This window comes from Pseudorca crassidens, chromosome 5 (genome assembly GCF_039906515.1).
Source record: "Pseudorca crassidens isolate mPseCra1 chromosome 5, mPseCra1.hap1, whole genome shotgun sequence".
NCBI classification, from domain to species: Eukaryota; Metazoa; Chordata; class Mammalia; order Artiodactyla; family Delphinidae; genus Pseudorca; species Pseudorca crassidens.
In genome coordinates, this window is record NC_090300.1 from 144,276,688 (window position 1) to 144,292,700 (window position 16,013).

General features: G+C 38.4%; 1 protein-coding gene across 3 annotated transcripts in view; it reads right to left on the reverse strand.

The window, feature by feature from the left end:
* The window catches only part of DSCAM (DS cell adhesion molecule), a 754,308-nt gene that overhangs the window by 324,270 nt on the left and 414,025 nt on the right, over nucleotides 1-16,013 (reverse strand). For all 3 annotated transcript variants that reach the window (XM_067739530.1, XM_067739531.1, XM_067739532.1), the window contains exons 4-5: nucleotides 15,744-15,890; nucleotides 2,345-2,623 (exon numbers count right to left, since the gene is read on the reverse strand). In XM_067739530.1, the coding sequence (XP_067595631.1) occupies nucleotides 2,345-2,623; nucleotides 15,744-15,890 (426 nt within the window). The remainder of the gene's footprint in view (nucleotides 1-2,344; nucleotides 2,624-15,743; nucleotides 15,891-16,013) is intronic.

Sequence of the window (16,013 nt, forward strand, 5' to 3'; positions counted from 1 at the left end):
GTGCTATAGACAAACACATTTTTTGGAGAATCCATCGATCATATTGTGTTGGACAGACGACAGTGGGGAAACTGGTCAGCAAAGGGGCATTGCAGATGTCTCATTGAGGTGCAATTAAAACTCGATCTAGTAATGAGAACCTACTGTAGAGCACAGAGAACTCTACTCAATGCTCTGTGGTGAACTAAATGGGAAGGAAGTCAAAAAATGAGGGGATATATATTTACGTATAGCTGATTCACTTTGCTGTACAGCAGAAACTAACACAGCATTGTAAAGCAACTCTACTCCAATAAAAATTAATTTAAAAAACAAAACAACTTGATCTAAAACTGGGTGGAGGTGGAGAGCACAGCTGAGAAACACGGTGAGATACAATCTCTAGGACTTGGCAGGACTTGGACATGAAAGAAAAGTCTTAAAGAGGATCCAGGACTTAAAGTTTGCATTTGGAGGGTTTGAGGCTGAAAGATGTCTAGAATAACAAGAGGCTGGTAAATGGTAGAGAGATGATGGAGAGAAGTTTGGGATACTGTTCTTTGGAAGTGCCAGCTAAGCATCTGATATAAAACTGGGAGACACGCTGCTCACCTGACACTCAACAAGGAGGCTGAGGTTGAGCATGCAAATTCAGGGCTGTTTTCAGAGGGGAGGAACCTGAAGCCATAAAATAAAAGAGGGCACCAAAAGAAAAGAGACAAGATAGAATAGAAGAAGTTTTGGATTTTGGAACCCAGGAGCATCCTTTCTGCCTGGAGAAGAGAGACCAAACAAAGGGAATAGTCAGAAGGCAGGATGGGAGCAATAGAGGCATATCTGGAACTTTTCCAGACGTGGCAGAGTACAAAGATGAAAACAAGTGCAGTCAGAATTAAGACTTTTCCACAAGTAACTTTTCAAATGTAGACAGTGGTAAATGCCTTTACAGAGAAAGCAATAAAATACTCTGAGCCTTGAGCAGAAAATAGGAGGGAAATGGGATGTTTTGAGAATGAGGCACTGCATTAGACTTAGAAAGATGGGAAGTTTTAGACATTCAGGTACTTGAAGACCATCTTACATTACATGAGGAGGGAACAGCATGACTTGCAATTAGGGAAGGAACAGGTTTGCACGAGAAGAGGAAGAAGTTGGATCTCACAGGAGTAGGGTTTTTTGAAGAAAAACTATGAGAAGTATGACCGTACAGCTTTACTTGAGATGCTTTCCATACTATCCTAAGATACAAACTTTATTCAACAGAAACTGGGGAGCCACGAAAGGTGTTGTTGAGCCTGCATACTGGAGTGATTCTCATTGGCTGTCCAATGCTGCATTGTTTCATCTACAAGGGTCTTCAGCCATCGAAATATAACTGTGCAGACATTATCCTCCTTTTCTTTCTAATCTCAGCCTAAGCATGTTCGAATGACATTTGCAGGACTCAGTCTGGACAGCCGATTCCAGGCAGTCATTGGGATATTTATTTCAAATGTACTCACTTGGGCTGGTATTGTGCTAAAGCTGTCTACACCCAGGGTGACACTGAAGAGGCAGTTCCATAAACAGGCATAAGGCTGGAAAAAAGCCAGGGTAAGAAAATGCCTCCCTTTTCAATGTCAGACTCGTATTCAGTTTGCTCAGTTCAGTTCATCAAATTTTTATGTATACAGATATGTATGATAACATACTGGCAACTGAGAGCCACATATTTTGACCAGAGTTCTGACACTCATTTCTGGCCATGTGATCTTGAGTAACTCACTTTGATTTGGTTTCTGCATGAGCAAAATTAAGGCTTTTCAACTAGGTTAGAGCGCTTCCCCCTGCAATCACACCCCTCCTTCTTCCGAGTCTACCTTTGGCGTCCTTCTCAACATCTTCCTCACATCAGCCACTACAAATCAATTAGAGATGAGATATATCTACCATACTTGGCCTAAATTATCTATAATATTGAGTCCAAGTCCAATATTTGGATAATAACAACCTTATATACAGCCCTCTATAGAGCTGATAATAGCCCCATTTAGAAATTTAAAGCAGCATCTGGAAACAGGCCAAGGACAACTGCTTTGATCTGATCACCACTGCTTTTGCTGACAGCACCACCCTGCCCCTCTCCCTCCACTGACTTGCAGACAGGTTGACCATTCTGAATTCAACAGCTAGGTAACGTTATCTTGGAAATATATCCTGTGGCTCCCAACTCTCCAGCTGTGTAACCTTGAGAATTTGGAGCCTCAATTTCCTCGTCTGTAAAATGGGGCTGCTGTGAGGATTCGTGGGGGCTACAGAGAAAGCCCGGAGGTCGGCTTGTAACAAGAGCTCCACCATCACCGCTGCAAGTTACCATCCAACTTACGTTTCACGTACAGGCGGCCTATCACCTTAGCAGTTCCATATCTGTTGGACACTTCACACACATAGCTGCCTGAGTCTGAGGGGCGTGCATTCTCAATAAGCAGCCCAGTCACGGTCTTCTGGAACCTTCCAGAAAGTTCCAGGGGCATGTTGTCCTTCAGCCAGCGGTAATCTGGCTCGGGGTGGCCGAGCGCTTTGCAAGGCAACTCCACACGCTGCCCCGCCATGGCTTTGCGATGATCAAACCCATCCAGTATGGACGGGGCTGAGTTCGCTGGGTCTGCAGAAGAAAAGAAAAGCCTATTAGATATGAGTTAAAGTGGTCATTCAGAATCGTAGGGCCTCGTGTATAATTCATTTTCTATGTATCATTCCAACTATTGATACAGATCTTTAAGATTTTATATATATATATATATATATATAAACAGAAAAAAGCACTATTCATATAAATTTCTTTTTCTCAGAATTTACAAAAGGTTGAAGCAGTTATATCCCTAAAGAAGATATACAAATAACTGATAAGCACATGGAAAGATGCTCAGTATCATTAGCCACTAGGGTAATACAAATTAAAACCACAGTGAGATACTACTTCATAGCCACTAGGATGGCTATAATAAAAAACACAAGCAATAGCAAGGGCTTGTGAGGACATGGAGAAGAAACTGGAACCTTCATACATTGTTGATGGGAATGTAAAATGGTGCAGCCACTTTGGAAAACAGTTTGGTAGCTACTTAAAATGTTCAAACTTCAGTTTACGGTAAGGTCCCAAAAGCTCCACTCCCAGGTATCTACCCTAGACAAAGGAAAACCTATGTCCACTCAAAGACTTGTTCACAAACGTTCATAGCAGGATTACTCATAACAGCCAAAAAGCTGAAGTAATCCAAAGGACCATTGTTTAGTGGATGGATAAACAAAATGTGAATATACATACATACTATTCGGCAATACAAAAGAGTGAAACACTGACATGTGTTACAACATGAAAAAGCCTCAAAAGATTATGCTAAATGAAAGAAGGCAGATACAAAGCCATATACTGCAGGATTTGACTTAAATGAAATATGCAGAAAATGAAAATCAGTAGAGACAGATAGTAGATTAGTAATTTCCCAGAGCTGGAATTGGAATTTACTGCAAATGGGCAGCAGGGATCTTTTTGGGTAGAAAATAATGTTCTAATATTAGATTATATCTCTATGTATTTACTAAAATCATTGAATTGTATACTTAAAATGAGTGAAGCTTATGGTTGGTAAATTAAATCTCAATAAAACTATTTTACAAAAAAAGGAATGGGGCATTTCTTTTACATTTAAGTGATGCTTGATACGTGCTCTCATGGAGACATTTGGTCAGACATAGACTTAGTACAACCACACAACATTGGATTTAATTTCCATCTCCGTGTCTTCAAACTTTTTATCTACATCTTTAAAAACCAGTTTTTATCACAAAAATTTGCAAACTCACACAAAACAAGAGAAAATGATATAATGTGTCCTATATAGTCATCACCCAGATACAACAGGCATCACAATATTTCTATCCTCCTTCTGTTTATTTCTCTACAGCCTTTGCTTTTGGTGCCAACATGCTTGACTCAAGTCATAAAACCTATGTTATCTAGAATGCTTCTCTGATGAAAATAAGAGTTTTCATGTATAACCACAATGTCAGTATCACACAAGAGTAATAACAGCCTCTTGGTATCACCTATCATCTACTCCACATTCATTGTTTCATAATGAGATAAAAAGTCATATTATTATTACTGTTTTTATAATTGAGCTAATCAAATCAGGATTGTTTTACAGTTAACATTTTGTTGTTATGTCTCCTTTTCAAATGTTTTTCCAGCTTTATTGAGGTATAACTGGCAAAAATTGTATATACTTAAGGTGTCAAATGTGATGCTTTCAGATAAATATATTTTGTGAAATGATCACCAAAATCAAGCTAATTAGCATTCATTGCCTCACATGGTTACCCTTTTTTCCTTTTCATTCCCCTTCCTTCCTCCCCTCCACCAACTACCCATTTGTTCTCTGTGCTGATGAGTCTGTTTTGTTATGTTTATTCATTTGTTGTTTTAGATTCCACACATAAGTGAAATCATATAGTACAATATTTGTCTTTCTCTCTCTGACTTATTTCACTCAGCATAATACCCTCTATGTCCACTGATGTTTTCACAGATGGCAAGATTTCATTTTTTAGGACTAAATAATATTTCATTGTATATTTATAGCACATCTTCTTTGTCCATTCATCTACTGATGTACACTTAGGTTGCTTCCATATCTTAGTTATTGTAAATAATGTTGCAATGAATATAGGGGTGCATATACCTTTTCAAATTAGTGTTTTTGTTTTCTTCAGATAAATACCCAGAAGTGAAACTGCTGGATCATATGGTAGTTCTATTTTTAATTATTTGAAAAGTTCCATACTGTTTTCCATAGTGGCTGTTCATTGCATGAGGGTTCATTTTTTTGCAAATCCTTGCCAACACTTTTTATTTGTGGACTTTTTGATAATAGCGATTCTGAGAGATGGGTACTGATATCTCACCATAGTTTTGATTTGCACTTCCCTGATAATGAGTGATGTTCAGCATCTTTTCATATGTCTGTTGGCCATCTGTATGTCTTCCTTGGGAAAAAAAAAAATCTATTCAGGTCTTCTACCCATTTTTTATTTTGTTTTGTTTTTTGGGTTTTTTTTTGCGTTATGTGGGCCTCTCACTGTTGTGGCCTCTCCCGCTGTGGAGCACAGGCTCCGGATGCACAGGCTCCACGGCCATGGCTCATGGGCCCAGCCGCTCCACGGCATGTGGGATCTTCCCGGACTGGGGCACGAACCCGTGTCCCCTGCATCGGCAGGTGGACTGTCAACCACTGCGCCACCAGGGAAGCCCTACCCATTTTTTAATTAGGTTTTTTTTTGATGTTGAGTTGTATGAGTTCTTTGTATATTTTGGATATTAACCCCTTATCAGATATACCATTTGCAAATATATTCTTCCATTCAGCAACCTTCTCATTTTGTTGATAGTTTTCTTCACTGCACAAAAGCTTTTTAGTTTCATGTATTTCCATATATTTATTTTTTTGCTTTTTTTCCCCTTGCCTGAGGAGATAGATCTAAAAAAATATTGCTAAGACCAATGTCAAAGAATGTACTGCCTATGTTTTCTTCTAGGAGTTTTACAGTTTCAGGACTTAAGTTTAGGTCTTTAATCCATTTTGAATTTATTTTTGTATATGGTGTGAAAGAGTAGTCCAGTTTGATTCTTTTGCCTTTAGGTATCCAGTTTTCCCAACATCATTTATCAAAGAGGCTATCGTTTACCCATTTTATATTCTTGCCACCTTTGTCATAGATTAATTGATCATAGAAGTGTGGGTTCATTTCTGGCCTCCCTATTCTGTTCCATTGATCTATGTGTCTGTTTTTGCATCAGTACCATACTGTTTTGATGACTGTAGTTCTGTAATATAGTTTGAAATCAGGGAGCATGATATGCCTCCAGCTTTGTTCTTCTTCCTCAGGATTGTCTAGACTATTCAGAGTTTCTTTGGTTTCCATACAAATTTTAGAATTATTTGTTCTAGATATGTGAAATGCCACTGGTATTTTGATATGAATTGCAACGATTCTGTAGATTGCCATGGGGAACATGGCCATTTTAATCATATTTATTCTTCTGAGACATAAGCATGTTGTGTCTTTCCATTTGTTTGTGTCATCTTCAATTTCTTTCATCAACGTCTTCTGGGTTTTGGAATACAAGTCTTTTACCTCCTTGGTTAGATTTATTCCTAGGTATTTTTTTTCTCGATGCACTTGTAAATGGGATTGTTTTCTTAATTTCTCTTTCTCATAGTTTGTTATTACATGTATAGAAATGCAAGAAATTTCTGTATTTTAATTCTATATCCTGTAACTTTACCAAATTTATTGTATGAGTTCTAGTAGTTTTTTGGTGGCATCTTTAGGATTTTTCTGTATATAGTATCATGTCATCTGCAAACAGTGATAGTTTTACTTTTTCCTTTCCAATTTGCATTACTTTTATTTCTTTTCTTGTCTGATTTCTGTGGCTTGGACTTCCAGTTCTATGTTGAATGAAAGAGTGAGAGTGAATATTTTTGTATTGTTTCTAATCTTAGAGGAAATGCTTTCAGCTTTTCAGTGTTGAGTATGGTGTTAGCTGTGGGCTTGCCATATATATGCTGAGGTATGTTCTCTCTATACTCACTTTGTTGAGAGTTTTTTTTTTTTTTAATTTATTTTTGGCTGCATTGGGTCTTCATTGCTACTTGCAGGCTTTCTCTAGTTGCAGTGAGTGGGGGCTACTCTTCATTGTGGTGCATTGGCTTCTTATTGTGGTGGCTTCTCTTGTTGTGGAGCACAGGCTCTAGGTGCTCAGGCTTCAGTAGTTATGGCACGAGGACGCAGTAGTTGTGGCTCATGGGCTCTAGAGCACAGGCTCAGTAGTTGTGGCACATGGGTTTAGTTGCTCCATGGCACATGGGATCTTCCTGGACCAGGGCTGAACCCCATGATCCCTGCGTTGGCAGGCGGATTCTTAACCACTGCACCACCAGGAAAGACCCAAGAGTTTTTTTTTTTTTTTTATCATAAATGAGTATTAAATTTTTTCAAAAGCTTTTTCTGCCTCTACTGATATAATCATATGATTTTGATTCTTTAATTTGTTAACATAGTGTGTCACATTGATTAATTTGTGTATACTGAACTATTCTTGTATCCCAGGGATAAATCCCATGGATCACGGTGTATGTCTCTTAATGTATTGTTGAATTCAGTTTGTGCTAATATTTTATTGAGGATTTTTGCAATATTCATTCTTGATGTTGGCCTATAATTGTGTGGTGTGTGTGGTGTCTTTGTCTGGTTTTGGTATCTGAGTGACTGGGTGATTCTGGCATCACAGAATTAGTTCAGAGGCATTTCTTCCTATTCAAATTTGGAATAGTTTGAGAAGGATTGGCTCTTCTTTAAATGTTTGGTAGAATTCACCTGGGAAGTTGTCTGGTCCTGGAACTTTGTTTGTTGAAAGGTTTTTTTTGTTGTTTTTGTTGTTTTTTTACTGATTGATTTCATTAATGGTAATCAGTCTGTTTAGATTTCCTATTTCTTCCTGATTCAGTCTTGGGAGATTGTACATTTCTAGGAATTTATCCATTTCTTCTAGATTGTCCATTTTATTGGTGTATAATTGTGGTAATCTCTTATGATCCTTTGTATTTCTGTGGTGTTGGTTGTAACTTTTCCCCACTTATTTATGACTTTATTTGTTTGGAACCTCTCTCTTTTGTTCTTGATGAGTCTGGCTAAAATTTTATATATTTTTTTAATCTTTTCAAAGAACTAGCCCTTAATTTTATTGATTTTTTCTATTTTTTTAGTTTCTATTGCATTTGTTTCTGCTCTGATCTTTATAATCTCTTTCCTTCTACTAACTTTGGTTTTGTTTTTGTTTTTCTTTTTCTAGTTCCTCTAGTATAAAGTTAGGTTGTTTATTTGAGATTTTGCTTATTTCTTGAGGTAGGCTTGCATCACTATAAACTTCCCTCTTAGAACTGCTTTTGCTGTATCTCATAGATTTTGGATTGTTGTGTTTTTGTTTTTGTGTGTATTCAGATATTTTAAAATTTCCTCTTTGGTTTCTTTAGTGACCCATTGGTTGTTTAGTAGCATACTGTTTAGCTGCCACATGTTTGTGATTTTTGCAGTTTTTTTCTCTTGTAGTTGATTTGTAGTCTCATATCCTTGTGGTTGGAAATGATGCTTGATATGATTTCAATCTTAAATTTACTGAGACTTGTTTTTGTGGCCTAGTGTGTGATCTTTCCTGAAGCCCATCTGATCTAATGTTTCATTTAAGGTGAATCTTTCCTTATGGATTTTCTGTTTGGATGATCTGTCCATTGATGTAAGAGGGGTATTTAAGTCCCCTACTATTATTGTGTTGCTCTCAATTTCTCCCTTTAAATTTGTTAATATTTGCTTTATATATTTAGGGGATTTTATACTGGATGCATAGATTCAATTGTTATATCTTCTTTTTGGATTGATCTCTTTATCATTTTGTAATGTCCTTCTTTGTCCCTTTCAGTCTGTGTGTGTCTTTAGATCTGAAGTGCGTCTCTTGCTGGCAGCATATATATGGGTCTTGTTTTTTTTGGTTTTTTTTTTTTTTTCATTCAGCTACTCTATGTCTTTTGATTAGTTATGTACTTATTCCCATTTGTTAATTGTTTTCTGGTTGTTTTGTAGTTCTTTTTTGTTCCTTTCTTCTTTTTATGCTCTCTTCCCTTGTGACTTGGTAACTATCTTTAGTGTTATGTTTGGATTCCTTTCTCTTTTTTGTGTATCTATTATAGATTTTTGGTTTGTGGTCACCAAATAGATATCTATCTATCTATCTATCTACATATATATATGATTATTTTAAGTTGATGATCTCTTAAGTTTGAACATATTCTAACAACACTGCATTTTTAGCAATGCTTAACATATTTGACTTTGTATTTTATGTCTTTTTGTTTTGTGTATCCCTTAACTACTTATTGTAGATATAAATCATTTTATTGCTTCTATCTTTTAACCTTTTTACTTGCTTTATAAGTAGCTGATCTACTATCTTTACTGTATGTTTACCTTTACCAATGAGATTTTTCTTTCATAATTTTCATGTTTCTAGGTGCAGTACATTCTTTCTTGCTTAGAGAAGTCCCCTTATCATTCCTTGTAAAATGGGTTTACTGGTGGGTGCTGAAATCTTTCACCTTTTGCTTGTCTAAAACTCTCTACCTCTCCTTTTGTGGAGTGTTCTTGATTTTTTTCCTTTCATCACTTTAAATATATAATGCCACTCCTCTCTGGCCTGCAAAGTTTCTTCTGAAAAGTGAGCTGACAGTCATCTGGGAGTTCCTTTGTACTTAATTAATTTCTTTTCTGTTGCTATGTTTAAGTTTCTCTCTTTATCTTTAATTTTTGCCATTTTAACTGCAATGTGTCTTGGTATGGATCTCTTTGGTTCACCTTGTTTGAGATTCTCTGTGCTTCCTGGACCTAGATATTTGTTTACTTTCCCTGGATAGGAAAGTTGTCAGCTATTATTTCTTCAAAGAAGTTGCCTTCCCCATTCTCTCTCTCTCCTCTTTATGAAGCCCATGTAATGTGAATGTTAGTATGCTTGATGTTGTCTTGGAGGCCTCAGACTGTCCTCATTTTTTAAATTCTTTTTTCTTTTTTCAGTTCAGCTTGAGCGATTTCCATCACTGTCTTCCAGTTTGCTGATCATCTAATCTACTACTGATTCCTTCTAGTGTATTGTTATTTCAGTTATTGTATTCTTCAGCTCTGCTTGGTTCTAACTCTTTGTTAGACTTCTCACTGTGTTCATCCATTCTTTTCTTGAGTTTATTGAGCATTTTTATGATCATTACCTTGAACTCTTTATTGGGTAGATTGTTATCTCCACTGCACTTAGTTCTTCTTCTGGCATTTTATCTTGTTCTTTTGTGTGCAATATATTCCTCAGTTGCCTCATGTTGTCTAATTCTCTGTTTTTATTTCTATGTATTAGGTAGGTCAGTTACATTTCCTGATCTTGGAGAAGTGGCCTTATACAGGAAACATCCTATGGGTCCCAGCAGCACACTCTTCTCTGGTCACCAGAGGTATATGCTCTAAGGGTGCCCTTATGTGGGCTGCATGTACCCTTCTGTTGTAGTTGAGCCCACTACTGTGGGAGTGCTGGTAGGCAGGGCTGGACCCCAGCCTGGTTGGCTGGCAGGCCCTGCCTCATGCAGAGGTTGCTGCCCCACTAATGGGTGGGGCTGGGTCTCCATGCAGCAGGCTGCTAGCCTGGGTCGGGGAGTGCAAGGTGTGCTGCCAACTGGTCCATGGGTGGGTAAGCCTCCAATGCTACTAGGTGAGAGAGAGGACTCTAAACAGGCACTTGCCAGAACTAGTGTCCTCATGGTACAATGAGCTCTCCAAAATTGCTGCCACCAGCATCTCCCCAGGGGGAGTCCCAGTTGCTTAGTGCCTCTGCAGGAGGCTCTCCAAGATCAGCAAGTGAGTCTGACCCAGGCTCTTTTCAAATTACTGCCTCTGCACTGGGTATCAGAGTGTGTGAGATTTTGTATGAGCCCTTTGAGAGTTCTATTTCCCTCAGCCCTCTTGTTCTGCTGTATACAAGCCCCACTGGCTTTCAAAGACAGACAGTCTGGGGATTCATCTTCCTGATGCAGGACCTCCAGGCTAGGAAGCCTGATGTGGGGCTCAGACTCTTCACTCCTTGGGGAGAACCTCTGCAATTGTGATTCTCCTTCCTTGTGGGTTGCCTATCCAGAGGTGTGATCTTGACTATATCACGTCTCTGCCCTTCTTACCTGCTCACTGTGGTTCCTTCTTTATCTCTTTAATTGTGGAAAACTAGTCTTCAGGTCATTCTCATCAACAGTTTCTCTGCAAATAGTTCTAATTTTGGTGTGCCCATAGCAAGAGGTAGCTCAGGGTCTTCCTACTCTGCCATCTTGGCCACACCCCCTTACCAGTGATCTTAGTTGTTATGGCTCTTGATTCTCTTTTAATTCAGATAAGACTCTCCTTCTATTTCCTTTCATGTCTTTGACTCATTGAAGAAACCAGGTGAGTTATCTTACAAGAAATCTCACATTTTGAATTTCTTTCTTCATGGTGTCATTTAACCTGTTCCTCTATTGCCGTTTTCCTTATAACTGGAATTTAGTTGTAAAGGATAGTCTAGATCAAGTTCAACCATTTTTCTTTCCCTTTGCATCTATATGCATCTATATTCCCTTTGCATATATATGCATCTATATAACATGTTGCTTTCCCACACTCAGTGAGACTAAATTGATCAGAAAATTCAGATGATAATGTTTGTCTGAATTAAGTTATTTTATTAAGGGTTGAAAATGGCAATTTTAAAATTTCTGTTTTCTTTCACATTCAATAGATGTAATTATTCTGTAAATAAGAACTTTTCTCCCTGAACTAGGGTTATTTGGTTATCTTGAAATACAGTAGTTACAAGAAAAACAGGAAGAAATTTTGTTGTTATCTTTAATGACTAATTATCAAAATCAAGAGTTGGTGTCTGCCTTAGTTACCTCTAAGTAGATTAATAAGTTTCTTATTATTGCTTTTGTTATTATTAAATGTCTATGTATGTGTGCACATGTAAGTATATATGTAAATGATTATGCAAGCATATATATGTACATATGTGTGTTATATATACACACATGTGTGTATGTGTGTGTGTATATACACATACATATATATATGCATACATACAATTGTGACAAGACCCCTTTTATGTTCCAGGCTCATCTTATATGTTTCCTGTCCCAGACCAAGAATCCATTGTTCTTTCAAGGGAACATGGTCCCTGTTATTGGGGAATAATATTTAAAGAAGACTATGATCTAGGTGGTAGAGGTGCTTGTTGCTCTTCATTGCCCACTGCCCACTGAAAAGGGAAAGAACTTGGAATCACATATTAAAAAAAACATCAAGTGTGTACTGATACTTTCTATTGGATATTTCATGAATTTTATTAATTCTTTGGTTTTCTATTTTTATCTTTTCTGTTACACTGAAAATCTTGGTTCCAAATAAAAATAATATAAACATAGTTAATTTTCCCTCTGTTATAGTATCTTATAGGATGAAATTCTTCTAGGGCCTCCCATACTACTGAGCCTTCTCTCTCTGTTTAGTGTTCCACTCTGGCTCAGTTTGATTCCTAAATCCAGCAGTTTCCCTCAGGGTGAGATTCTGTTCTTCTGAAAGTAGTATTTGCTAAATATTTCTGAGATCTGCAAGGAGTTAGGCTACTACCAAGCTAAGTGATATCATGGCCCTTTTGCATTCAGCTTCAACTCAGAGGTTGTGTAGGTCTATCAAATTGTTGTGAATATTCTTGGACACATTTTAGGTTTCCATTCAAGAGATGGTCCTCTTCTATTTTTTATTTTTTTTTAATTTATTTTTGGCTGTGTTGGGTCTTCATTGCTGTGCACAGGCTTTCTCTAGCTGCAGCGAGAGGGGGCTTCTCTTCATTGTGGTACATGGGCTTCTCATTGCCGTGGCTTCTCTTATTGAGGAGCATGGGCTCTAGGCGTGTGGGCTTCAGTAGTTGTGGCACGTGGGCTCAGTAGTTGTGGCTCATGGGCTCTAGAGCGCAGGCTCAGTAGTTGTGACGCATGGACTTAGTTGCTCCGCGGCATGTGGGATCGTCCTAGACCAGGGCTCGAACCTGTGTCCCCTGCATTGGCAGGTGGATTCTTAACCACTGCACCACCAGGGAAGTTCCCGTCCTCTGCTTTTTGGAGATGAGCATTTGCTGGCAACTTTGCAGTTCTGTGACTATATAGTAATCCCAGTAACTCTTCCCTTTTCACTATCCATCACCTCTTGTTACACTGCTGCTCTTCTTACGCTGGTCCTATTGTTGTCAGTAGTTTGTCCATAGCCCCCCACAATTAAGAGTTTCTGGGGAATCCCCATCACCTAATTTTGTTGATGTAATCCACGTGCTTTTTCTTTTGTCATCCTATTGCATCTGTTTCGGCTTCAGGAGAAGTTTGGAGTCGTTAAAAACCTTGTTACTGACATGCCCCCGCCATGATCCAAACCCCATGTGTATATTTTTAAATGAATTTAAATCTAATTTAAAATAAAATTAAGTTCTCTTTGCCTTCAAAGCTTAGAACTGTAGAACAATAATCCGCACTCAGTGTCTATGTTCTCATCTTCTAGCATTGACAATCTCCTCCCTCAACTACTTTATTAAAATGTCTGTGACCCAAAAGTCATAAGCGTAATTCACCACATGCAGCAGACTCTCTTATGAGCCTTTTGATTATGTGTGACTCTGTTGACTTCTCCCTTCTTGCAAATACCACCTTTAACCCCGAACGTTTGGTCTTATTCCCTCTCTTCTGCTGGCATCTGAGTGTATGGTATGCCTTCACTAGATTCTGCCCTGATGTTCCTCACTTATCTGCACAAATGCTCATGAGGCGATCTCGTGGACGCTCATCACTTCCATGGTGACCCAATGCTAATGAGTCCTGCTGCCTATTTTTGAAACATCAGCAAAACATGCTTAAAAAAAATTAAAAATAAATAACCTTGGGATTAAGAAAAGCAAATTTGCCTTTCCCACTCCGAGAGTTAAATTTGAAAATCAGTACTTACTGATTTAGAGTAGAGATAAACAAGGTTACCTTTTCAGGCTTTCTCTCTTTTTAGGTTTCTCTTTAGAGAAAAATGGGCTCCCAGATTATCATCACTTAATTCACGTTCTTTCGATGGAGAAATGTTTATTTGTTTCTTTTGCTAAGCTCAATCTCATACCCAGATCCATGCCACCCCCAGAGACTGCTCCTTTCTTAACTCAATATTGTCATAAAGAAGTTCCTCTTCAATGCAAACAAGACCTTTCCTAAGATATTCTGAACATGTAGATGATTGTGTTGTCATTAAAGCTACCATGGAATAGATGACAGATGCCATTCATTTTCTAATTCATTTTCTCTACATTTTTGAAAAAAGTGAGCATATTTTTACTGTAACGATTATTCTTGCCCTTAAAAGAGGCAACAAGACATAACTTGGGATTACAAGGGATACAAGGGATAAAGTATCAATTGACATGAAAAAGAAGAGGTTAAAAAAAAAAGTATTTTCAAGTTCAGAGGAAAAATCAATGAATTATGACTTACGTTTGTTCTACACCTGAAAAGACAGGTGGGCTTTGGCTACTTTAAGGATGTGAATGGGGAAGAGGAATCCAGATAGAACATTATCAAGGGCAGTAAGTGGGTGTTCAGGTGACATTGTTTTAATTACCCCAATGTTTAAAAACTTCCCATCATGTCTCCCGCACAAAACATCATGACAAATAAAATAGATATTCACTGCATGGATCGATTTTACACTCTAAAGCTATAAGGGCGAAGGTCAGATATTTTGCACTTGATTTTTAATACCAAGATGGTCATTTCACGCTTTAAACTGCTGCATGAAGTGCTAATGTGTCCCCGTGTGAATGGATTGCTGATTTGTTTTACAGACGGGCCAATAGCAAGCCAACTATAAAGATTCTTCAAAAGGTCAATATTTTCTCAAAGCATAAATCCCATTAAAAAAGGCACAAAACGGACATATTTATCACAGTGGAATAAACTTGCTCTGGGGTTTTCTTCACTCAAGAATAATCCTGGAAGGAGTTAAGAGAATGTGATTATTTCTTTAACTTTAGACGTGGATAATTTCCCCACTATTGTTAGACATGATACAGGGAACAAGTTGGCACCAGGGACCGGTTTCATGGAAGACAATTTCTCCACGGATCGGCAGGGGCGGGGGGAATGGTTTAGGGATGATTCAAGTGCATTACATTTACGGTGCACTTTATTTCTATGATTATTCCATTATAATATATAATGAAATAATTATACAACTCACCATAATGCAGACAGGAGGCGGAGCTCAGGCGATAACATAAGCAATGGGGAGCGGCTGTAAATACAGATGAAGCTTCGCTCGCTCGCCCGCCACTCACCTCCTGCTGTGCGGCCCGGTTCCTAACAGGGGCTGGGGATCCCTGTTCTATAGAACCCCGCCCTGCTCCCCCAGATCTATGCAGGGTAGGAGGCATCATGGTGCTGGTTGGTATTGCCAATGACATAACATACAAATAACAGGGCAAGGAGGCATTGTCAGCAAAACAGAAATCATATTGGGTCAAAGGAATTTGGAGCTTTATAAAAGGTGAAATTATTTCACTTGAAATATCCATATTTGCATTGTACTGTATTGGTATTGGTTTAAAAAACGTTAAATTGCTGGGCTTCCCTCGTGGTGCAGTGGTTGAGAATCTGCCTGCCAATGCAGGGGACAAGGGTTCGAGCCCTGGTCTGGGAGGATCCCACATGCAGCGGAGCAACTGGGAGCAGCGGAGCAACTGGGACCGAGAGCCACACTACTGAGCCTGCGCGTCTGGAGCCTGTGCTCCGCAACAAGAGAGGCCGTGATAGTGAGAGGCCCGCGCACCGCAATGAAGAGTGGCCCCCGCTTGCCTCAACTAGAGAAAGCCCTTGCACAGAAACGAAGACCCAACAGACCCAAAACTAATAAATAAATAAACAAATTTATATTAAAAAAACCCCTTAAATTGCTAAAATATTTTGGGGAAAAAAAATGAAGGCTTCATTTCGTTCATGAATTCCACAATTTTGGTTGAGTCATCCCAGAGCACTAACAAAGGAAGACAGAGACAGATACAAAATACAGTGTTGATGAATTTTTACCTGATACAAAAAGTCTAGCGCTGTTACTCTGCCTTGTCTCCCCGGTGTATCTGTGCCGTGTGATACAGCGGTAGTTATACAATCCATCTTCATTCTGTACATCTTTAATATACAAGGCTCCCGTGGATGTGATGAGAAATCTAGATCCTGAAATCAAAGAAAACGATTACCCCATTAAAACAGAACAGAAGCAACGAAGTCATATAAACAAAGTCATTGAATAGTTTTTCTTCACTTGAAGGAAACTCATGTGAAGGAAAATAAAAGGTG